Source organism: Plecotus auritus (genome assembly GCF_963455305.1).
Source record: "Plecotus auritus genome assembly, chromosome: 15".
NCBI lineage: Eukaryota > Metazoa > Chordata > Mammalia > Chiroptera > Vespertilionidae > Plecotus > Plecotus auritus.
The window spans coordinates 6,401,640-6,427,224 of NC_137781.1; the positions used below are offsets into that span (position 1 = coordinate 6,401,640).

The 25,585-nt window shown below is 49.6% G+C and overlaps 1 protein-coding gene across 1 annotated transcript in view; it reads right to left on the reverse strand.

Annotated features, from left to right (window-relative positions):
- Positions 1 to 25,585, reverse strand: part of AGBL1 (AGBL carboxypeptidase 1) — a gene marked incomplete at its 3' end in the record, with an annotated part of 283,890 nt that overhangs the window by 230,989 nt on the left and 27,316 nt on the right. The window contains exons 2-5 of the mRNA XM_080651582.1: positions 24,279 to 24,342; positions 22,195 to 22,341; positions 21,046 to 21,177; positions 18,000 to 18,093 (exon numbers count right to left, since the gene is read on the reverse strand). Coding sequence (XP_080507708.1) covers positions 18,000 to 18,093; positions 21,046 to 21,177; positions 22,195 to 22,341; positions 24,279 to 24,342 — 437 coding nt within the window. The remainder of the gene's footprint in view (positions 1 to 17,999; positions 18,094 to 21,045; positions 21,178 to 22,194; positions 22,342 to 24,278; positions 24,343 to 25,585) is intronic.

A 25,585-nucleotide genomic window follows, 5' to 3' on the forward strand; every position in this document is an offset into this window, starting at 1 on the left:
AAGGCGACATTTAAAGACGCTCATAGATCAACCGGGAAAGTGAATCACTCATGCTTAGTGACTATAATAAAGAATAAATTTATTCCCATCGTAAAATAACGTCTACACGTGGAAGAGAATATGTCAAAGGCAGTATATTTGTATCAGGTTCGGCAGAAAGACCTAAGTGACAAATTACAGGAACACAGACAGCGTTCTTTACATCCGTCTATTGCCTAGCCCTAGGGCCGTGCGGGATTTTTTCCTTCTCGCCTGATTTTGACGGGGTGGGGAACCACGATGAAAAACAAAATCTTATCCACCCAACAACTCACTCTCCGGTGAACTCATCCCAGCCTTTGCCAGCAACTCTCATCAGAAATGAATATTAATTAAATACTACGTGAGCAAGCATGTATCCCCATCAAACAAAATTCAGGAAGGCAACATTTGGGTTCTCCAAACACCAGGAAAAAAAATGAGGTGATAAACCTGAATTTCTTAAAAAGCTTATTTTCTTTGTGTTCCTCTATAAATATACAGTCATCTCATGATAACATTATACCACTAATATCTTAAGAGATGGATGCCAGCCTGGCTGGTGTGGCTCAGAAGTTGAGCATTGACCTATAAACCAGGAGGTCATGGTTTGATTCCTGGTCAGGGCACATGCCCGGGGTTGTGGGCTCCATCCCCAGTAGGGGGCGTGCAGGAGGCAGCTGATCCATGATTCTCTCTCATCATTAATGTTTCTATCTCTCTCCCTCTCCCTTCCTCTCTGAAATCAATACAAATATATATTTGTATATATATTTGTATACTAGTGGCCCAGTGCACGAAATTCGTGCACATTAAAAGGGGATTAGAGGAAATAATTTAGTATTGCTATTTGCCCTTCCTCTATAACAGAAGTGTCAGAGATGAAAGAAAATTAGTAAAATGTATATGAAAACCTTCCTCCTGTTAGAGTCTAGGGTGCTCCGTGGGACCCAGAGTCAAGTCCCGGCCCATCCACATGTGCCTCAAAATCGCGTGAGACCCAGACCCAGCCGGCCCCCCGCCCTCGTTGGGCTAGATCCAGACCTGGCCAGTTCCACCCTTGTCAAGCCCTGCCGGGCAGGGGACGTAGCCTCAGGTCCCCTGGCCCAGCGCCAGTATGGGGGGCGTGGCCTGAGGTCCCCCATCAAGCCCTGCCAGGCAGGGGGGCGCAGGTTCAGGTCCCCCGGCCCAGTACTGGGATGGGGGCACAGCCTCAGGTCCCCCATCAAGCCCCACCGGCAGAGGGGTGCAGCCTCAGGTCCCCCGTCAAGCCCCGCTGGGCGGAGGGTGCGGCCTGAGTTCCCCCGACCCAGCACTGGGGGTGCACCTTGAGGTCCCCTGTCAAGCCCCGCCAGGCAAGGGGGTGCAGTCTCAGGTTCCCTGGCCCAGTGCTGGGGCAGGGGGTACGGCCTGAGGTCTCCCGGCCTGGCGCTGGGGCGGGGGAGCAGCCTGAGGTCCCCTAGCCCAGCACCAGGACGGGAAATGCACCTTCAGGTCCCCCATCAAGCCCCACTGGGCGGGGGGTGGGGCCTCAGGTCCCTTGGCCTGGCGCCAGGGTGGGGGTCATGGCCTGAGGTCCCCCAGCCCGGTGCTGGGGCAGGGGGCGCGGCCTGAGTTCCCCCGACCCAGCCCTGGGGGTGCACCTTGAGGTCCTCTGTCAAGCCCCACTGGGTGGGGGTCACAGGCTGATGTCCCTTGTCAAGCCCAGCCAGGCAGGGGGGCTCAGCCTCAGGTTCCCTGGCCCAATGCTGGGGTGGGGGACATGGCCTGAGGTCCCCTGTCAAGACCCACTGGGCAGGGGGTGCAGTCTGAAGTCCCCCGGCCTGGTGCTGGGGTCAGGGGGCATGGCCTGAGGTCCCCTGTCAAGCCCCGCCAGGGTGGGGGGCGTGCCAGAAGTCCCCCAACCTGACACCAGGGCGAGGGGGTGAGGCCTGAGGTCCCCTGCCAAGCCCTGCCAGGTGGGGGGTGTGGCCTGAGGTCCCCTGTCAAGCCCTACAGGGGTGGAGAAGGGGTAGCCTCAGGTCCCTGCTGATTGCTTGTTAAGGCTCCTTATGGGAACTTGGCTTCAGCTGTGAGTGCAGCCATCTTTGTGATGGAGTGATGGTCAATTAGCATATTCCCTCTTTATTAGATAGGATAGCAGGTGTACCGGTTAATAATGCGGATTTTTTTTTCACTAGATGGGGTTACACATATGTTGCTATATATGCGATTTGATATGTATGCTATTTTGTTGTACTGACAGCAAGCTTCAAACCTTCCTGTGTCAAATTTTCTGAAGGTGTTAACATCATAGATATTTTTACGCTTAAAAATGTCGAATTTCATGCCAAAAAAAAAGGAGAATTTATGGGAAGTTTTAATTCATTACTTTATTTTGAAGAAAAGTGCTGCTGAAAGTTACTGTATAGTTTGGGAAGCTTATGGTGAAAATGCTCCATCTCAAGATACTTGTGAACGCCGGTTTAAACACTTTAAAAGTCATGATTTTGATGTGAAAGACAAAGAACGTCCAGGTCAACCGAAAAAGTTTGAAGACCAACAATTACAAGCATTATTGGATGAAGATGCCTGTCAGACTCAAAAACAACTTGCAGAAAGATTAAACATCGCTCAGCAAACAATTTCTGATCGAATACAAGCAATGGGAAAGATTTTAAAGGAAGGAAAATGGGTGCCCCATCAACTGAACGAAAGACAAATGGAAAACCGAAAAGTCATCACTAAAATGTTGCCTTAACGGCACGAAAGAAAGTCTTTTTTGCATTGAATTGTGACTGGCGATGAAAAGTGCATTTATTCTGAGAATGCCAAACGCACAAAATCATGGGTGGACCCAGGTCAACCATCAACATCGACTGCAAGGCCAAATCACTTCGGAAAGAAGACCATGCTCTGCGTTTGGTGGGATCAGGAAGGTGTGGTGTATTCTGAGCTTCTAAAACCAGGTGAAACCGTTAATACTGATTGCTACCAACAACAAAGAATCAATTTGAACAACTCTTTGATCATAAAATGACCAATGGGCCAGAAGACATGGCAAAGTAATTTTGCTTCATGATGGCACACCATTATACACTTCAACACCAGTTAAAGACATGTTAAAAGATCCTGCCTGGGAAGTATGAACCCACCCTCCGCATTCACCAGACCTCCCTCCTTCAGATGACCACCTGTTCCGATCGATGGCACATGCACTTTCTGAGCAGCCCTTCAAAACGTATGAAGAGGTGGAAAATGGGGTCTCTGAATGGTCTGCCTCAAAACAAGTAAAGTTCTATTGGGACGGTACCCACAAATTACCTGAAAGATGGGGGAAATGTGTAGCTAGAGGTGGACATTACTTCGAATAAAGCACTTTTTTAAAAAATATATTTTATTGATTTTTTACAGAGAGGAAGGGAGAGGAAGAGAGAGTTAGAAACATCGATGAGAGAGAAACATCAATCAGGTGCCTCCTGCACACCCCCTATTGGGGATGTGCTCGCAACCAAGGCACATGTCCTTGACCAGAATCGAACCTGGGACCCTTCAGTCCGCAGGCCAACGCTCTATCCACTGAGCCAAACCAGCTAGGACATGAATAAAGCACTTTTGATGTTTCTCTTGAAATTATCATGTTTTCTTTGATTACAAAATCTGCATTTTTAACCAGTACACCTGGGGCGGAGTGGGGCGGGGAAGAGAGAAGAAATGGATGCCAGTGTGTGGGTGAGGCAATTGGAAGCTGTCATACCCGCGGCTACCAACAGATGGCGGTGGGCTGCACCTGTCCCAGGATGAGAGGCCTGCTGCCATCTGGACCAGCCTTTTCCCTTTCGCTGCCTCACAGACTCTTCATCTTGTTCCCGAAACACCGCTCTCCCCGATTGCTCTCGCCTGCCCATGGCCCACACTCCCTCTTAGCCTTTACGATTATAACTCTGCCGCTGCATTATTTAACTTCATAAGGGCACCCTGTAATTGGTGGGGGGGCCTTCTTAGTAACTCCACAAAGCATCTGGGGAGGGATGCGTCTGGTCGGAACCTGCCCGGTGAAATGGGATTGTGTTATGTGCGATGGTGATGACTACGCTTAGGGTGGGCCATTTTTAGAGACAGATCACCTCGGCCTTGAGGAACACGGCGGCCGGGGCTGCCTCTTCCATCTCCAAGCCCTCTCGGCACATGTTTCATTTATTTGTTCCAGTCATTGACTCATTGCCGCTTTTAGCTATTGAGAGGAGGAAAGCCATCGCACGGCAGCGTGGTGTGGGGAAATGGACTTGGATATTCTCACTGGGAGAACTGAATCTCATTCCACCGCCTCCACCTGCTACTTGTACACAGGTCAGGAAATCCCCCATTTTGGACGCAAAGTCTCCATCTATCAAGTCCACGTATTGGAAGGGGTGCCTCCTACTTTGCCTTCTGCATAAAACACTTAAAGATTCTATGGAAATTAAACTACTGCTCCCCTAGACGGTTTGGCTCAGTGAATAAGAGCATCAGCCCTCAGACTGAAGGGTCCTGGGTTTGATTCCGGTCAAGGACACGTACCTCAGTTGCAGGCTGGATCCCTGACCCTGGTTGGGGCATGTGCGGGAGGCAACCAACCAATGTGTCTCTTTCACATCAATGTTTTTCTCTCTGTCTCTTCCCCGTCCTTCCACTCTCTTTAAAATCAATGGGAAACCCTAACCGGTTTGGTTCAGTGGATAGAGCCTCAGCCTGCAAACTGAAGGGTCCCAGGTTCGACTCCAATCAAGGGCACATGCCTGGGTTGCAGGCTCGATCCCCAGTAGGGGGCGTGCAGGAGGCAGCCAATCAATGATTCTCTTTCATCATTGATGTTTCTATCTCTCTATCCTTCTCCCTTTCCCTCTGAAATCAATAAAAATATATATTAAAAAAAATAAAAATAAATAAAATCAATGGGGAAATATCCTCGGGTGAGGATTAACAACAACAACAAAAACAAACAAATAAAAAGAAGAAATCTACTGCCATTCACGGGGTGTAAAATTGTTTTACCCTTTAGAAAGTCGTGTAGAAGTATTAAAATAGCCATACTGGGAGACAGGAATGAGACGATCCCATTACCACCCATCTCAAAATTTACCCATATTAATAGCCAATTGGGGATCGAGCCCACAACCCAGGCAATGTGCCCTGACCGGGATCGAATCTGTGACCTCCTGGTTCATAGGTCCATGCTCAACCCACTGAGCCATGCTGGCCGGAAGCTGGCTTCCCTCCTAGCTGTAGATTGCATATGTAAATCAATCACCCACTTTATGGCCATCTTTGTTAATGGTGTGGAGTAGAAGCTGAAATTAATCTTGGGGATATCCAGTTTTTCAATGGCCATATCTTGGACAGACTATTTTTTCTCCGTGGAACTTGCCCGTGCCCATAATCCATTGTCCCTACATGGGTGAGTTTATTTCTAACCTGTCTGTTCTCTTTTATTCATCTATTTGTCAGTCTTGACATCAATATCACACTGTCTTGATTACTGTCGCTTTATCATAAATCTTGAAATATGGTATTGTTAGTCCTCCAACTTTTTTTTTTTCCCCCAAAACTGCATTTGCTAGTCTAGGCCGTTTGCATTTCCATATGAATTTTAGAATCAATCTGTCGATTTCTACCAAAAAAAAAAAAACCACAACAAATCAAAAACACAAAAAACCCTCACAACTTTGACTGGAAATGCATTCAATCCATAAATCAATTTAAGGAAATCTTAACAATATCACGTCTTCTGAGCCACGAGTTCTCTCTCTCTACTTATTCAGGTCTTCACAAATACGTTTCAGCAATGTTGTGTAGTTTGCAGTATTTGCATATACAGATCCTTTGCATATTTTGTCAGATTTATCCCTATTTCAGAACTGTCGACGCTGTTATAAATTGTATTTTGAGAAACTTATTTTTGAATGGTTTGTGGCACGACGTAGACATAAAACTCGTTTCTGCCTATCAGTTTGGCATCCTGGGACTTTGGGAAATACAATGAATAGTTCTTGTGGCTTTTGTCTGTGTGCGGATTCCATCAGAACTTCTCCATGGACAAGCATATCATCGGCAATCATTCCTCGCCCACCGGAATGTCTCCTGTCTGCTTGCCTGTTTGCCCTGACTTCAGTCTCCAACACAAGCTTGAAGAGACGTAGCAGGAGCGGGCATTCCGCCTTTCAGCAAAAAGTATGATGTTACCTGAGGTTTTCATGGGGATGGTCTACGGAGGAAGTCTCTAGCTCTCATTTGTTGAATTTTTATCAGGAAATGATGTTGAATTTTTGTCAAAAGCTTTTTCTGTGTCTATTGATGTAATCCATATGTTGGGGTGGGTTTTTTTTTTTTAGTTTTTTATATATATAATAAATTATATGCAATGATTTCTGCATGTTAAACTAACCTTGCGTTCCTGCGATAAATCCCAATTGGTCTTGATTCATTGAAATGAATTTTCTAAAATTGAGTTAAAGATATTTGCATCTCCATAAGAGATGTTAGCGGGTGGTTTTCGCTTTTTTGTTAAGTCTGTTATCAGGTTAAGAAGTTAGGAAGTAGTTCCTCTTCTTTCATTTTCTAAGACACTTCATATGGACTTGTTAAAATTTATTCTTTTTTTGATATTTTTTATTGAGTTCGGAGAGGAAAGGAGAGGGAGAGATAGAAACATCCTATCTAATAAGAGTAATATGCAAATTGACTGTACCTCCGCTACACCAACAAGCCACGCCCACAAGCCACACCCACAAGCCAATCAGGAGTGAATATGCAAATAAACCCAACCAAGATGGCTGCGGCCACAGAGAGCAGGAGGGAAGCTTGGGTTTCCCCGGCAATGGAGGAAGCCAAGCTTTCCACCTGCCCTTACCGGCCCAGGCCTCCACTCAAGGCTACAAAGTTTCAATTATAGAAGGTAAATAAAGCCCAACAGAAATGGCGGCAGCCACGGAGCTGGAGAGAGTAGGAGGCTAGGGTTGCCCCTGGCAATGGAGGAAGCCAAGCTTCTGTAGCCCTGGCCTGCTTTGGCCTCCGCTTAAGGCTACAAAGTTTCAATTATAAAAGATAAATAAATCCCAACAGAAATGGCTGCCGCCACTGAGTGAGCAGAAGTTTTGAACTCTATATCCAGTCATTTGCTTTCCTCCATTTCTTTCATTTGTGACCTGTTTCTTTGTCTCCGCATTTTCGCTGCTTCCCTGAGTTGGTAGAGTAGGTTTGTGTGCTAGGTGTCCTATAGGGCCCAGTGGCTGAGCCTCCCCAGTTACCTGGGGTGGACACTCCTGGTGCACCCCTTTGTGGGCTGTGTGCACAGTCTTGTTGTAGTTAAGCCGTGACTGTTGTTGGTATCACTGGGAGGAATTGACCTCCAGGCCAATTGGCTGTGAGGATCAGCTGTGTCTATGCTGGGAGAACTTCTGTGCTGGAGACACCCTTATGAGACAAGACTTGCAAAATTGCAAAAGCCTCAGCTTGGATGGGGCGGAGTCTCAGGGTTGAGCAGACAGCCTTAGCTTCCCGTCAGCCCTGTCCTATGAGGCCTCTGGGTCTCAGTGTCCCTCGGTAATCGCTGCAAGCACCTCTGAGAGAAAGCTGCCCTCGAGTTTCGCCCACTGCCAGACAGTCCAGTTTCTCCCAGAATGAGTCTGGGTTCCCAGAGTCTCGCCCGGAACTGGAGTTCAGCGCAGTCGGGAGCTTCCGTCTCCCTCCCACTTGAGAAAGCCAGCCACGCACTCAGCCGCCAGTCCTCTCCACGCGCGTGTCTCCGTACCTCAGCCTTTTACAGCTCCTCTGAGTCTCCGTGTGCTTTTCTCTTTCCTTCTAGTTGTAGAATTTCCACTCAGCCAGCCTTCCTGTGGTTCTGGATGATGTCTGCTTTGTCTTTTAGTTGTAGTTTTGAAATTGTTGTGCAAGGCAGCAGTTTAGGTGTTTACCTATGCTGCCATCTTGGTTTCTCCTGGTTATCAATTTATTCTTGAATGAGCTTTGGTCATTTATGTCTGTCAGGAATTTTTTTCCACTTCATCTAAGTTGTCAAACTTATTGGCATGAAGTTGTTTGTAATATTGTCTTATTATCCTTTTCATATCAGTGGCGCTTGTAGCAATTCTCTCTCTCATTTCTCATCCTGATAACTTACGTCATTTTTCCTAATCAGCCTGGATAGGGGTTTAATCAATTTTATTGATCTCAAAGAATCAGCTTTTGATTAAACTAATTTTTCTCCATTGTTTTTCTTTCACTGTTTCACTGATTACTATTCTAATTTTTCTTCCTTCCTTCCTTCCTTTCACTTGCTTTGGTGTGTTTTTTTAATATATATTTTTACTGATTTCAGAGAGGAAGGAAAAGGGAGAGAGAGATAGAAACATTAATAATGAGAGAGAACTATTGATTGTCTGCCTCCTGCACGCCCCCCACTGGGGATAGAGCCCGAAACCTGGGCATGTGCCCTTGACCGAAATCAAACCTGGGACCCTTCAGTCCCCAGGCTGATGCTCTAACCACTGAGCACACCGGCTAGGGCTACTTTGGGTTTTGATCTTTTTTTTAAAGATGAAATTTGAGATCATTCATTAGCTATCTTTCCACCTTTCTTCTAACATATAGTTTATAACTATAGTTTATAAACTTCCCCCAAGACTGTGACATCCCAGAGGTTTTAGTGTGCTGTGTTTCATTTTCATTCGGCCCAAAATGTTTTCTGTTTTGATTTCGCCTTCAACGCACGGTTTCTTTTGAAGTGTGTTCCTTCATTTCCAAAATGTGGGGGCTCTTCGCGAGACCTGTCTCCTATCTACGTCTAATTTAATTTCGTTGTAGTCAGAGAACATACTTTATATCACCTTAATGCTTATACATTTACTTAAACTGATTTCATGGCCTATGATATTGTCTGCCTTTGTGAATATTTCATGCGCACCTGAAAAGAATGTATATTCTGCGGCTTCTCTCTACTTATTCTGTCAATTATGGAGAGGGGATTATTAAAGTCTTCAACCACAATCCAGAGGTATCTCCCGCTCCCCTCGGTGAGATCAGCTTTCCTTTATTTTGAAGCTCTGCTATCAGGTGCCTAACATGGAATCCTATACTTTTCTTAAAATACGTTTTTATAGATTTCAGAGAGAGGAAGGGTGAGGGAGAGGGAGAGAGAGAGAAAAACATCAATGATGAGCCCTGACTGGTTTGGCTCAGTGGGTAGAGCGTTGGCCTGCGGACTCAAGGGTCCCAGGTTCAATTCTGGTCAAGGGCATGTACCTTGGTTGCGGGCACATCCCCAGTAGGGGGTGTGCAGGAGGCAGCTGATTGATGTTTCTCTCTCATCGATGTTTCTGACTCTCTCTCCCTCTCCCTTCCTCTCTGTAAAAAAATCAATAAAATATATTAAAAACAAACAAACAAAAAACATCAATGATGAGAGAGGATCATGGATCGGCTGCCTCCTGCATGCCCCCTACTGGTGATGGAGTCCGAAACCAGGGCATGTGCCCTGACAAGGAATCGAACCAGTGACCTCTTGGCATCCAACCACTGAGCCACTCGGGCCAGGTGGAATCCCATACTTTTAAGCTGATGCCCACTGCTTTTTCATTTGCATTCTTTCCAAGGAAAAACCTGCTGTATTGTTATCTTTGTTCCTGTGCCCATACTGTGTTTTCTTTTTTTTCTTTTTCTGGCTCCTTTCTTATTTTTCTAATCCTCACCTGAGGTCATGTTTCTGTTGATTTTTATAGAGTGAGGCAGAGAGAGAGAGAGAAACATCCATCAGCTGCCTCCCATACGTGCCCGACCAGGGATTGAACCTGCATCCCAGGTATGTGCCCTGACTAGGAATCGAACCCACAACCTTTGGGCATAAGGGATGACGCTCCAACCAACTGAGTCAGGGCTCCTGGCTGCGGTTATGATGTTTTTCTTTACCCCGGGTGTTGAGCAATTGGATTATGATTTGTCTCGTGGTTTATTGGGCTCCTTGGATCTCTGCCTTTACAATTTGCATCATATTTAGGATAGTGAAGCCCTTCTTTCTTCATCTGTGTTTTCTGCCCCCACCTCTCTCTTCTCACCAGGAACCCCGATTACATAGATACCGTCAGGCGGCTTGAATGTGTCCCATGATTCACTGGTGCTCTACTTCTGCTGCTTTTTTTCTTTAATTTTCTTTTTTTCTCTGTGCTTTATTTTGGAACTTTCTGTTGCTGTGTCTTTGAGCTGACCTATCTTTTCTTCGGCCACATCTGATTTGCCTTAATCCAATCCACTGCATTTGCACTGTCGACATCCAATTTGGGTCCTTTTTAATATCTTCTGTTTCTTAAACTTTGACCATATGGAATATAGTTAGGGTAACTTTTTAATATTCTTGCCTGATCATTCTAACATCTGTTCCAGTTCTGGGTTGTTTCTGATTCAATGATCTATCTCCTCAAGATGGGTAGCATTTTCCTGTTTCTCTGCCTGCCTGATCATTTTGTACTGGGTTCTTAGATAATGTGACTTTTGACCTTGTTGAGTGCTCAATAATTTTGTATTCCTAGAAATATTATGAAGCTCTATTCTGGGAGGCAGTTACGTTTCTTGGAAACAGATTCATCCTTCCAGGTCTTGCTTTTTTTTTTTTTTAATATGTTTTTATTTATTTCAGAGAGGGAGGGAGAGAGATAGAAACATCAGTGATGAGAGAGAATCATTGATCGGCTGCCTCCTGCATGCCCCCTACTGGGGAGCAAGCCCACAACCCAGGCATGTGCCCTGACCGGGAATCAATCCGTGACCTCCTGGTTCATAGGTCAATGTTCAACAACTAAAACACACCAGCTAGATGCTTTGTGTATTTTTATCTGTAGCTCAAAATTTTTTTCAGGTGGGAAGATAAATCTGACCTTGGTTCTAAGCAGAAGTTGTGTGTATATTTTTATATAGTTGAGATCACACTGAATTTTGAACCTTACTTTTTCTATTCACTATTTTATCGTAAGCTATTACCCCTGGCAAACATCATCCCTAACCTATTTTTGTGTGTTGCAACATAATATTATCATGTATAGATATATCACTTTTACTCTACACTCCATTATCCAATTGTTTTCCTGGTAATAACATTTCCAATTATAAATAAAACTATGATTGGAATATTTTTGTGCATACATCTTCATCCACCTTTTCTCTATGATCCTTTTAGACAGATTTCAAGAAGTGGCGAAATTGGGTTAAGGAAAAAGAAGTTTTTTTGTGTGTGTGTGGTTTTTTTTTTAATCTTGATGTACATCATCTCATTGTTTTTCATGAAGGATTTATCCATCTACAATCTGAGCAGCATGTGTGAGTGCACATTTTATTGAATCCTCACCCACAATAAATATCACCATTTTTCAAAATCTTTGCAAGTCTGATTTGCGAAACTGGTATCTTGATCTAAATTGCGCTCCTCTGACGGTGGGCAAATTGAATATTTTTATGAGTGTATCAGTTTTTCTCTTTCCTATTTGGGAATCATACCTTCTCATTCCTTTGTTGTCTGCAAAGGCAGAGGCTCCAGACCAGCCTGTGGGACCTCCTGCCCTTGCCCCCCTGCCATGCACGGCAGCCATAGAGACGCCCGCCACGCTTTATATTTCGTGCCCTCTTAGCTTTGTATTTGTACCTGCCTCTGCCTGGAAGGTCCCCCTTTTATTTATTGTGTGTGTGTGTGTGTGTGTGTGTGTGTGTGTTGTTTTTATTGATTTTGGAGAGAGAGGAAGGTACAAGGAAGGGGAGAGGGGGAGATAGAAACATCAATGATGAGAATCATGGACCGGCTGCCTCCTGCGCGCCCCAGACTAGGGATCAAGCAATAACCCGGGCATGTGTCCTGAACGAGAATCGAACCGCGACCTCCTGGTTCGTGGGTCGACGCTCAATCACTGAGCCATGCTGGCTGGGCACAAAGAGTTTTTTTTATTATTATTGATTTCAGAGAGGAAAGGAGCGGGGGAGAAAGAGAGAGAGAGACATCATGATGAGAGAGAATCATTGATCAGCACAACCCCTACTGGGGATCGAGCCCACAACCTCGGCGTGTGCCATTGACTGGAATCGAACCCGAGACCCTTCAGTCTGCAGGCCAATGCTCTATCCACTGGGCCAAACTGGCCAGGGCGCACAAACAGTATCTTGAAGTGAGGATAGCCTCCGGCTTGGTTTGACCTCTCTGGGTTTCAGCGACCTCCTCTGCGGATGAAGGATCTGGACCACCCGATCCCTTCATGAACGTCCAACTTCAGACCCTGTGACTCCAGCGTCTCTGACCGGCTCTAATCCGGGAGAGATCACCGGCCTCCCAGGAAGATGAAAGGGACTGAAGCCAGCCAGGCCTCCTTGCCAAGGTTTAATACACGTAGGAAACTATTCATTGCCCCGCCGGCCGCAAGCGTGGAGTCAGGTGGCAGAGGCACTCATCACTGTCAGTAAGCTGAGCCCGCGGAGGGCGCTCTCCCGGCAACAGCACTTGGGGGGCTGGGCCGGAATGTTTTTGTTCCTGCTCCAAGATATTCGCATCCAAGGGATCTGGGGTGCATGGCATCTGAGTCCCCACCGTGAGCCCAGGCCCCGGAGCCCACGGAGTCCCCTGACACTGAACAGAGAGGAGTGGAGCCACAGCGCCATGCACCATGCACGGGGGTGAGTCGGGAACATGAGTGCCCAGGGAGACATTCGGTCGCTGTTTGGGGAAAAGGGGAACATGGGCGTCTTCGTCTCCGTGACAACGTGGCTGAGTCCTTCCATCGCGTGATGGCAGGGCACCCATTCGCTTTGGTTGAGCGTCTCTACTCATCTCTCAAGCGACTAGGAGCCGAGCAAGGAGCGTGGTGCGTGGGATGGTTGGAGCAAGTCCCGAAGGCCTCGCCTGGGGAAAGCGTCGGGATTTGGAGGGGAGGGAGAGAGGGTGTGGGGCATCGCTTTTCGCTCATAAACAGCGGCACGTGGGCGAAGCTCGAACGCCAGAGCTGCTCCGGCCCTGGACTTTGCAAGGAGGAGATAGATCCCCTAACACGGTTCTAAACACAGAAAGCTATTGGGACAGACAACAGGAGACCAAGCTGAAGAACTTGCTTAGACCTGAGATCCAACCCATCCATCGCCTCCTGCTGCCAAGGTGGTTCACCCCCGTGGATGGAGCACACAGACTCCAACTTCATGGCCCCGTAGCAACCCAGGCCCCAGGAACCCCTGCGTCCCGACAGCATAAATCCCAGCATGAGTGCCGGGCTGGCGTGGCTCAGTGGTTGAGTGTCGACCTATGAATCGGGAAATTCAATTCCTGATCAGGGCACATGTCCGGGTTGCAGGCTCCATCCCCAGTAGGGGGCGTGCAGGAGGCAGCCGATCCATGATTCTCTCTCATCATGGATGTTTCTCTCTCTCACTTCCTTCCTCTCTGAAATCAATAAAAGTATATTTGAGAGAGAGAGAGAGACGATGACAATAAGGATGGAAATGGAGACAGGGACCCGTTCTTGATTGCCTTAAAGTCAAGGAAGGGCAGCAGTCAAAGGCGATGATCACGCGGAAGCCAGTGCAAGCCAACGCGAATATATGAGAGCAACACCGCCGTGCCAGCTCGGTGGGCACCTGGGGTGTGAGGGAGGCCTGGGCCAGCCGCCTCCCCTGGGAGTGAGGGCTGGCTCACGGCCACCCAGGGTTAACCCAGTGACATTGCTCGGCGTGCCCCTTCTCTCTGGAAGGTGTATGTGTGTGGTGTGTGCCTCGGTCATAAATCTCGCCCTGAGTACTATGTGGACACAGGGCTTCGTCGGGGGACAGCTGCACAGCTAATTTTAGGTCTGATTAGGGAAGTAGGGCAGGCTTAATCTCCAGGGCAGGGAGGAAACAGTGACACACCACTGGGCATCTGTTCCTACGAAGCATCCCAGAATAGCTCTCCCCTGGCTACTGGCGCTGGGAGGGTGGGACCCAGGAGGGCTCTTCACGTCCCCTGCCATGGTACTTCATCCTCTTCATCCCCACCCACAGGTCCTGGCACCTAAGGGGAGCCCAGGAGAACTCATTGGGTGCATCTTAATGACCCTCAGGAGATAAGTCCATGGGAGAAGGTGAGCCCTGGCTGAAATGTCCCATCTCCACAGAAGCGGTCAGCCAAGGAGCCAACAGCGTTTGTACGAGTAAAATTAATGGTATTATATGCACATCAAAGCTTACAACATTCTTACCCATTCTTTCTTTTGTAAAAATATGTTTGTATTGATTTCAGAGAAGAAGGGGGAGGGAGGTAGAGATAGAAACATCCATGATGAGAGAGAATCATGGATCGGCTGCCTCCTGCACACCCTCTACTGGGGTTCGAGCCCACAACCTGGGCCTGTGCCCTGACCGGGAATCAAACCGTGACCCCCTGGTTCATAGCTGGACGCTCAATCACTGAGCCACAGTGGCCAGGCTTGCACCTTATTTCTTAGTGCCCGCAAGCAGCCTAGGAGTGAGGACTTGCTGGTCATACTTGGAGGACCATCTGGCGAGAGGGCTACAATACAAGTCTTCTGATTTTAACACCTCGGTTCTCATCTTGTGGTTGGGGGCTGTGGTTGAAAAGAAGGCAATTCAAAGGCAGAGGGCAGGGAAGGAACTCTTACCCTTTGAGACAGCATACAGGGACTGGGGAGTATCATGCTGAGTGAAATCAGCCAGTCAGAGAAAGACAAGGATCACATGATCCCACTCCTATGTGGAGTCTAATGAACACAATAAACTGATGATCAAAACAGATCCAGGGACGCAGGTGCATGGCATAGACGGAGGAATCTCAGAGGGAAGGTGGGGGTGGGTGGGGGGGGGGTGGAAGAGATCAACCAGAGAACTTGTATGCATATGTACATAAGCCAGGGACACAGACAATAGTGTGGCGAAGGCCTGAGGTGGGTGGGAGGGAAGGGGCGGGCTAAAAGGGGTCAATGGCAGGGGCCGGGGCGGAGGGGACATATGTAATACTTTCAACGATAAAGGTTTTTTTTAAAAAAGGCAGAGGGCACACATTGATTTACCCTCTGAGAGGAAACAGCCATTCCATCGAGCAGAAAGACGCCCCCCTCGTTAAGCAAATCGTTCCGTGCGTACGAGCCATTCAGACGGTACCCCGGATTTAAACAAGCTTTAACGGCGTATGACGGTCTTACATATGGTGGTTTAGGCATAAAACGCTGGGAACAGACTGCGAAAGACACTCCGGCGAAGGCTCGTGTCTCAGGCAGGGTTTAACATCCCAGCGCTTTCTGTTTAAATCCCAGGGCGTTACTTAACTTCCTTCTGCTTCCGTGTGTTCATTCCCGGTAAACGGGGGGACAGTCCTGGCACCTGCTGCTCTCACAGGGTAGAAGCTCACAGGAGATGATGGCTGCTGGGAGCTCAGCGCGGGGCAGGGCACAGGAGGAAGGTCACAGCCCTGCGGGCTCCCTGGAGGTTTGGTTTTAATCTGTCCTGTGGGCTCCAGAAGGGGAACCTACCTCCACCCCAGCTACCGGCCACCGCTGATCAGTTCTCTGTCACTGTAAACTGACTTTGCCCGCTCCAGGATGGAATCATAAAAGACAAGTGCTGCCCCGCCGGCGTGGCTCACGGGTTGAACATCAATCTGTGAACCAGGAGGTCACGGTTCGATTCCCAGTCAGGGCAACGTGCCCGGGTTGTGGGCTCGATCCCCACTAGGGGGCGTGCAGGAGGCAGCCCATCCATGATTCTCTCTCCTCATGGATGTTTCTATGTCTCTCTCCCTCTCCCTTCCTCTCTCTGGAAGCAACAAAACTAAATAAATGGCCGAAACCGGTTTGGCTCAGTGGATAGAGCGTCGGCCTGTGGACTGAAGGGTCCCGGGTTCGATTCCGGTCAAGGGCATGTACCTTGGTTGCGGGCACATCCCCAGTGGGAGGTGTGCAGGAGGCAGCTGATCGATGTTTCTCTCTCATCGATGTTTCTAGCTCTCTATCTCTCTCCCTTCCTCTCTGTGAAATATCAATAAAAATATATTTTAAAAAAACTAAATAAATGAATAAAATTTTTAAAAACCAGATATATGCAAATCATACATATCCACACGGACATAGCTGGAAATGAAAGTCACAGAAGTCCACTGTTGGTTGATGCTGTGACGGAGTTTGTGACTCTGAAGTTTTGTTCTTACTCAGTGACCATGACTTGGTAGAATTTCGTGGAAACTCGTTTTGTAAGACATTTGCACTTTCGAGGGGAGGGATCTACAATGAGGTACAGAGAACAATGACTCCCAACAAAAGACAGTCTCCAAACGCAAGCAGTCCCCCCGACAAACCAGTGTTAGAACGGGGTATCCCATGTTCCCATTTTGGAGAATCTGAATGTGTGTGGGCGTGACGAAGGCCCTGAGAATTCTCACGGTAAAGGAATCTACCACACTTCGCTTATCCCAGTACTTCTCAACACATTTGATGAGGAATTTGTTTTTGGGGTGTTTTTTGTTGTTTTTTGGGGGGTAATCCTTATCCAATGATATTTTTCCTTTGAATTTTAGAGAGAGTGGAAGAGAGAGGGAAAGACAGAAAGAAACATCAATGTGAGAGAAACTCATTGATTGGTTGCCTCCTATACACGCCCTGAACAGGGCCTGGGCCGGGGAGGAGCCTGCAACTGAGGTACGTGCCCTTGACCAGAATCGAACCTGGGACCCTTTGGTCTGCCGGCCGGCGCTCTATCCACTGAGCCACACCAGCTAGGGCTTGGGTTTTGTGGGTTTTTTTCTGAGATATGATTGTATTTCACTCTAGGAAATGCCAGTGTCCAGAGCTGCAGGTGAGAATGGATGATAATGGTCTTGCTGTGGTGACCCCCAGAGAAAAATATCGGGTGGGGACATGAGCCCGAGGTGGATGCTGGGATGCGGAATGGATTGTGGCTGGGCATGGACGTGCTGTGCTGCCAAAGGACCCCATGGATCTTGGAAATTGGCTGGGTCTTTTCTAATATTCTTTCAAGGTCCTCGCTGAGTCACGGCCGTGAATGATGGAGCATAATGGTTCCAAATATCTCTAACGCCTTCATGTCTGACCGTCTCCCTTTTTAAGCTGGTGATTCACTCCCCGCCGGCATGCGGGGCCAGGCAGAATGGCAGAGTTTCATTTTCCGATCGTAAAAAAAAAAAAAAAAAATCTGAAAACCAGCCCACAGCCATGATGGACGACTGTGAGGCCCAGATTCCATATCGGAGAGTTACCTGCCGGACTCCTCAGGGAGCCCCAGGACACCACCTTTCCCTGCCGTTTGCGGACTGTCTTCTAGGGATTATACTCACTACGGTGGAGTCGCCTGCGAGTGAAAAGGAGACCTGAAGCCCGGCCGGCGTGGCTCAGTGGTTGAGGGTCGACCTATGAACCAGGAGGTTAGGGTTCGATTCCCGGTCGGGGCACATGCCCAGGCGTGGCAGGTGAGAGCGGGCTCGATCCCCAGTGGGGGGCGTGCAGGAGGCAGCCGGTCCATGATTCTCTCTCCTCATTGATTGCTTCTATCTCGCTCTCCCTCTCCCTTCCTCTCCGAAATCAATAAAAACGTATTTTAAAAAAATAAATAAAAAATACAAAGAACAACTGGAGTCTTCGGGCAGAAAAAATAGGCTTTGACGTCAGAGAGATCTGGATACAAAGCCCAACCCTGTCCTTTCCCAGCCTTGAGACTGTGGCTACAGCTCTTTGCCCATTTTCACTTCCTCGTGTGAAAATGGGGATCAGAATATATCCACTCGGGGTTGTGGTGAGGATTAGAGGAAATGACATATCATATGTGTGTGTTGCGGGGGGTGGAGGGTGGTGGCAACTTGTGACAAAGTCAAGTCATTGTACCGTATCTACAATGGGGGACACTGTCCCTCGGCGGAGCCGGGAGCACCATGAGAACGCACACGAGGCCATCGCCGTCTCCGCCTCTATTCCAGACAAGCAAGGACTAACCAAAGCCCCTGGTACCTGATGATCCGGGGCCGCTTCCTGGTGTACGGGGGGATGACCTTGAAGAGCAGCTCCATGGCCCCATTGATCCCCAGCATGGCTCCCGTGGAGACTGAGAAAGACAAAGGCACAGTTGGTATTTGAACTATAAGAACCAGGCAATGGTCCGGCCGGCGTGGCTCAGGGGTTGAGCGTCGACCTAGGAACCAGGAGGTCACGGTTCAATTCCCCATCAGGGCACACGCCCGGGTTGCCGGCTCGATCCCTAGTAGGGGGCGTGCAGGAGGCAGCCGGTCCATGATTCTCTCTCATCATGGATGTTTCTCTCTCGCTCGCTCTCTCTTCCTCTCTGAAATCAATAAAAAAGATATTAAACACACACACACACACACACACACACACACACACACAAATAAAGCAATCTCCTGGCACATAAATCCGCAAAAAGCTGGGATTAAGTAGAGTGGCGGAGGAGAGAGTGCTAAGAGCATAAATTCTAACATGGAAGACGGGAGACTTGGGAGAGGATAACAATAAGAAATCTTCAACTGAGTTCTTCCCAGCTGGAGTCTGGCCCAAGGTCAGACCTCTGACGGCTCTATAAATATCCCCCCGCCCCCGCCACACACCCCTGGCAGCTCAGCACTGCCAAAGGGCTCGCTGGCCACCACGGCCCATTCTGGTCCCAGCCCGTTCCTTCTGCAGGGAGGAGCTGTTGAGAAGGCTTGTGGGAACATGCGACCACGGGGAACCATTCACCGAGAGAGAGCAAAGCGTGGGCGTGTGAACTCTGCTGGCCGGCCTTCGGAGAAGGCAATGCGTAGAGCCTGATCAGATCACTTTTAAAGTGGTTTCTGAAACCGTTCGTGGGTAAGAGCGTGCAGTCTTAAAGCAGGAGACAAGTGGCCACCTCCTCACTCCCACAGGCGACTCCGAGCCGCTGTCGGAGCTCCCTGCTGAAGGAAGTCTTATTTTTTTTTATTTTGAATATACTTTAATTGATTTCACAGAGGAAGGGAGAGGGAGAGCCAGAGAGAAACATCAGTGACGAGAGAGAATCATGGATCGGCTGCCTCCTGCATGCCCCCCACTGGAGATCGAGCCCACAACCCGGACATGTGCCTCTTGGTTCATAGGTTGACGCTCGACCACGGAGCCATGCCAGCTGGGCAGGAAGTCTTATCCTATCTAATAAAGAGGGAATATGCTAACTGGCCATCACTCTATCACAAAGATGGCTGCACCCACAGCTGAGGCCAAGTTCCCATAAGGAGCTTTAACAAGCAATCAGCAGGGACCTGAGACTATGCCCTACCCCGCCCCCGTGGGGCTTGAAAGGGGACCTCAGGCCGCACCCCCGCCCTGGCGTCAGGCTGGGGGACCTCAGGCCGCACCCCCCACCCCAGTGCCAGGCCAGGGGATTTGAGGCCACGCCCCCTTCCCGGCGGGGCTTGATAAGGGACCTCAAGGTGCACTTCCCATCCTGATGCTGGGCTAGGGGACCTCAGGCTGATCCCCCTGCCCCAGTGCCAGGCCAGGGACCTCAGGCCCCACCCCCCCACCAGGTGGGGCTTGACAGGGGACTTCAGGCCACGCCCCCCACCCTGGCACCAGGCTGGGGGACCTCAAGGTGCACCCCCAGTGCTGGGTCAGGGGAACTCAGGCCACGCCCCCGCCCAGCGGGGTTTGAAGGGCAACCTGAGGCTGCGCCCCCTTCCCGGTACTGGGCCGGGGTACCTGAGGCTGCGCTCCCCTGCCTGGTGGGGCTTGACGGGGGACCTCAAGCCACGCCCCCCACCCCAGTCTGGGCTGGGGGACCTCAGGCCACGCCCCTGTCCTGGCACCAGGCCAGGGGACCTGAGGCTATCCCCCCTGCCTGGCAGGGCTTGACATGGGTGGGACTGGCCGGGTCTGGATCCAGCCCAGTCGGGGGGGGCGGGGGTGGGAGGCGGCCGGGTCTGGGTCTCACGCAATTTTGAGGTGCATGTGGGTGAGTGGGGACTTCACTCTGGGTCCCATGGTGAGCCCCAGACTCTGACAGGAGGAAGGTTTTCAAATACATTTTACTAATTTTCTTTCATCTCTGACACTTCTATTATAGAGAAAGGGCAAATAGCAATATTAAATTATTTCCTCTAATTAATCCCCTTTTAATGTGCACGAATTTCGTGCACCGGGCCACTAGTATGTAATAAGGGAGACAAGTCATTCAGTCTAATTATTCTTCAGGGAAACAAAGTGAGATACGGCAGCCCTAGCCGGTTTGGGTCAGTGGATAGAGCATTAGCCAGCAGACTGACAGGTCCCGGGTTCGATTCCGGTCAAGGGCACATGCCCAGGTTGCGGGCTCCATCCTCTCAGTAGGGGGGCATGCAGGAGGCAGCCAGTCAATGATTTCTCTTTCATCCTTGATGTTTCTTTGTCTCTCTCTCCCTCTCCCTTCCTCTCTGAAACCAATAATAATATATTAAACATAAAAACAAAATAAATAAAATCATTTATGAAACCGTTCGCTGGTACAGTACATGCAGCCTCAGACTAGGAGACAAGCGGCCACCTCCTCACACCCACGGGCAGCTCCCAGCCGCTGCCGGAGCTCCCTGCTGAAGGAGGTCTTATACGTAATAAGAATGAGATGTTTCAAATTGTCGCTGGCAAGCTGTACGTGGGGGTGGCACACCTTCTGGCTACTCCTTCATGAAGGTTCTCCTCTAACCGAAGCTTCATCTCCTCGCTTCCCTTTTCCTTTATTAGAGGTGGGTCTGCACAGTTCCTATCAGCCCTTCCCAAATAATCTCCAATTCTCTGCTCAGCAAAGATGAGTGCACCCAGCCAACCTGCATGGCTCAGTGGCTGAGCATCGATCTATGAACAAGGAGGTCACGGTGCGATTCCCGTCACGGCCATGGAGAGACACAGCCATTGGTTGCCTCCCCCACGAACCCCCAACCAACCGTGGCCGGGATCGAACCTGCAACCCAGGTACGTGCCTAGGTGTCCCAGCCCAGGTCTGGAAGCCCTCCCCCTGCCCGCCTCCCCAGAATGCCACAGGGGAGTCGCTTACCGCTCGAGGCAAACACGCGCAGGGCCCAGAGACAGTGCAGGAGGTTCGGGGTGTGGGACAGGTTTTTCCTGGCGAGAATCAAGGTTACGTCGAGTGCTCCCAATTCCAGGGCCTTCTGTCCAAACTTCTTATCTACGAACACAAATCAGCCCCTCTTAGTTGGGTTGCACGTTCCTTCTGAAGGCTGCACGATGTGTGTGAGGGAGAGGAAAGCAAAGATGACGGCGGGAAGAAGCTAACCACAGCCGGTGAGCCTTCTTGGATCTGTTGGAAAACGCTGCTGAGCATGTTCCCATTAGAACCAGATGGCTCAGAAAAGCTAATTCAGGGCTGCACGTGGCGTTTTGCTCCTAAATACTTACACGTGCATTTCTTTGTTTTTCGTTTGCTTGTTTTGGTAATCCTCATCTGAGGATATTTTTCCATTGATTTTTATTTTTTAATATGTATTTTTTTCATTTATTTCAGAGAGGAAGGAAGGGAGGGAGAGAGAGAGAGAAACATCAATGATGAGAGAGAATCATTGATCGGCTGCCTCCTGTGCACCCCCTACTGGGGATCAAGCCAGGACCTGGGCATGTGCCCTTGACTGGAATTGAACCCGGGACCATTCAGTCCACAGGCTGACACTCTATCCACTGAGCCAAACCAGCTAGGGCTTTCCAATGATTTTTAGAGAGAGTGGAAGAGAGAGGGAAAGACAGAGAGAAACATGGATGTGAGGGAAACACATCGATTGGTTGCCTCCTATACACATCCCAACCAGGGCCCAGGCTGGGGAGGAGCCTGTAACCGGGGTACGTGCCCTTGACCGGAATCAAACCCGGGACCCTTTGGTCTGCAGGCCAACGCTCTATCCACTGAGCCAACCTGGCTAGGGCTCAAGTGCACTTCTTTGAAGAAAGACATTTTTTCCCAAGTAGTCACAACACCCTAATTCCAAATCTAACCAAATTAGCAAGGAATGGATAATTTAGACTCATTTGCTTTGCTTCTTTCTCATGACCTCTTCTGTGGAGCTGATCCTGCCATCATCACCCAGGTGTCCAGGACCTCCCTGCTACCTCCCCCCTGCACATTCCCACAAGAGCTCCCCAGATTCCTCTCATCATCACAAACTCGTCATCCGCAGGCCCGGGGAGGTGGTACCTCGCAGGCCAACCTTGACCAGCAGTCGGAAGAGGGGCAGGAGGATGCCGTAGTCCGGAGACGCCGTCCTGGCCGTGTCCACCAGGGTCTGCAGGAGGGCTTCACTGCCACCCTTGCTGATCATGTAGCGGATCCGCCTGTCGGTGCCTACGGGGGAAGCAGAGGAGAGCTGAGCCATGGGCAAAGTCACGCTCGTTTCCTCAGAGCTGGCGATAGAGCAAAGATCAGTCCATTTCTCCCCAGAAACCAAACTGTGTACCTCCTGAATCACCTTGAGTTACAGTTATGCTATTAGGTAAGGGGTTGGGATGGCGGGAGGGGTATGAAATGAAGAAATAATCTTCTTTCCTAATAAAAGAGAAACATGCAAATTAACCACCACTCCGCTACGCCCACAGCCAATCAGAGTGAGTATGCAAATTAACCCAACAAAGATGGAGGTTAATTTGCATATGCAGGTGAGGAGCGGTGTGAAGCCTGCTATAAGGGGGAGGGGGGCAACGAAGGGAGCTACTGGAGTGGTGCTCCAGACAAAAGCGAGGACTTGCCAGGTCTGGGCGGCTGGGAGTGAAGCCAGGGGAAGGAAGGCCTATTCTTGCACGAATTTCGTGCACCGGGCCTCTAGTAGAAGAAATAAATACCTAGGTGTAGCACCTTTAGCAGCTGTAAAAAATTGAGCCTAGCCCAGCTGGCGTGGCTCAGTGGTTGAGTGTCAACCTATGAACCAGGAGGTCACAGTTCGATTCCCAATCAGGGCACATGCCCGGGTATGGGGTGGGCAGGAGGCAGCTGATCTGTGATTCTTTCTCATCGCTGATGTTTCTCTCTCTCTCTCCAGTCCCTTCCTCTCTGAAATCAATAAAGACATATTTTAAAACAAAAACAAAAAACCTCCGGGGGAATGGATCTTTCCCCCAGACACTGGAGCCTGAGGCTCTGCGGCGTGTCGTTCATCTGGGTCTGGTCGGGGTGGTGTTGGTATTTCTTCCTAATGCAGTGTGGCTGGCACACACAGAAATGAAAACTGAGGGGATGCTGGACCGTCCAAGAAGCTGTGTGTGCCAGGACTCGCCACGCGGAGATGAGCTGACAGAGGCATGGCCCCGTGAACCCGGCTGATGCCAATGCAGTCAATGCCGTCACCTTATCTCTGGCACCTCAGGGCTTTCCACGCCGCTAGGTCCAGCTCTGGCCTCGGATTCCCGTCTCCAGTGACCTGTGTTAGGTAGCTGCCAATACCTGGCTCTAAAATGGGCCACATGCCCGGCCGGCCTGGCTCAGCAGTTGAGCATCGACCTGTGAACTAGGAGGTCACAGTTCGATCCCCGGTCAGGGCACATGCAAGGGTTGCAGGCTCAGTCCCCAGCAGGGAGCATGTAGGAGGTAGCCAATCCATGATTCTCTCTCATCATGGATGTTCTCTCTCTCCCTCCCTCTCCTTTCCTCTCTCAAATCAATAAAAATATATTTTTAAAATAGTCCGGCTCGATGGCTCAGTGGTTGAGCATCGACCCAGGAACCAAGAGGTCACAGGTTTGATTCCCAGTCAGGGCACATGCCCGGGTTGTGGGCTCCACCTCCAGTAGGGGGCATGCAAGAGGCAGTCAATAGATGATGATTCACATCATTGATGTTTCTATCTCTCTATCCCTCTCCCTTCTGATCTCTCTGAAAATTAACACAATGTATAAATATATATTAAAAATAATAATAAATAAATAAATAAAATGGGCCACAATGAGGGGACCAGAGAGAGGAGAGAGGTCAAAGGCTGAGAGCAACTCTCTCTGAAGAGCTGCAGACACCCAGAGGTCCTTGGCCTCATCAATGAGCTACCCAGCGTCACCACCGGGCGTCTAACTCCTCCTAAGTTCAGGTCCCTGTAGGGTGAGTGACAAGACGGAAGAGCCCATCGTCCACCCAGCCCAGTTGCCCCCAGGACCTATGAACCTCAGTGGGGATTCTGTCTCACAGAGAAACGTGAGCGGGAACAAAACCCCGAGCCCCCAGATTCCCGGGCGACACCACAGCCCCAGGAAGGCCCCACGCCCACCAGGCCAGGGATGGCCACGCGGCCCACTCACCCACGGAGAGCAGGTCCCCGAGGACCTGGAGGATGCTCAGGATGGACGCCCGGTCGGAGGAGTTCTGCAACGAGAACACAGTGCCTTTCACTCCACACGCGGGAGGTGGGAGGCGTCGTGGCCGGGGCTGCACGTGGAGAGGGCAGGGCGGTGGGCTTCCTTCCCCTGAGAAACACTTCCTGCCATAAACAGCGCCCAGCCTGGCCAGCATGGCTCCGTGGTTGAGTGTCGACCTAGGAACCAGGAGGTCAGGGTTCGATTCTCGGTCAAGGCACATGCCTGGGGTGTGGGCTCATCCCCAGTGGGGGGCTTGCAGGAGACAGCCGATCCATGATTCTCTCTCATCATTGATGTTTCTCTCTCTCTCCCTCTCCCTTCCTCTCTGAAATCAATAAAAATACTTTTTTTAAAAAGGGGGGCTCCCTAAATCATGACAATGAGGGAGTTCCCATGGGGCTCTGCCTCCCTATGTCCCCTTCAGAGCCCCACCTGGAGGACCCGTTTTGGAGGAGTATGATGGGCAAAAGAACAAGCACTGAGCCTGACCAGCATGGCTCAGTGGTTGAGTGTCTTCGACCTATAAACCAGGAGGTCACAGTTCAATTCCCGGTCAGGGCAAATGCCCGGGTTGCATGCTCGATCCCCAGTAGGAGATGTGCAGGAGGCAGCCGATCCATGATCTCTCTCATCATTGGTGTTTCTATCTCTCTCTCCCTTTCCCTTCCTCTCTGAAATCAATACAAATATATATAATAAAATGGGCATCGAGCCCACAACCCAGGTATGTGCCTTGACCGGGAATCAAACCTGAGACCCTTCAGTCTGCAGGCCGATGCTCTATCCACTGAGCCAAACCAGCTAGGGCAGGACTCAGGCCCTTTGAAAGTGGACCCAAAGATGGTTCATAGGAGAAAAGAGAGCCCCAGAATGGTGTCCCTAATCCACACTGATGTTTCCGGGTCCACCTCCAGCACCCACCCCCCCCAAAAAAAAATTGCATTTCTTCTGAGTAGAGGGAAGGGGTCAAATGATAAAAGCAAGGCTGTGCAACGTTGGGTGACATAAAATGCCAGATTTGCTAGCTAATGAATATAATGTATTAGTTCATTATAAAATATGAGCCAAAAAAAGGAAAAGAGGATGGGAAATGGACAGATGAGAGAAAGAGGAAAGGGGGAACCGACCAACGTAGAAACTGATTAAAAAGAAGAAAAAGACCCAGATTTCATTTCCTTTCATTTAATTATTCATGCAGTCATCTCGCAAACGTTCATTGGAAACCATCCGTTACAGTCACCAGGCCAGGC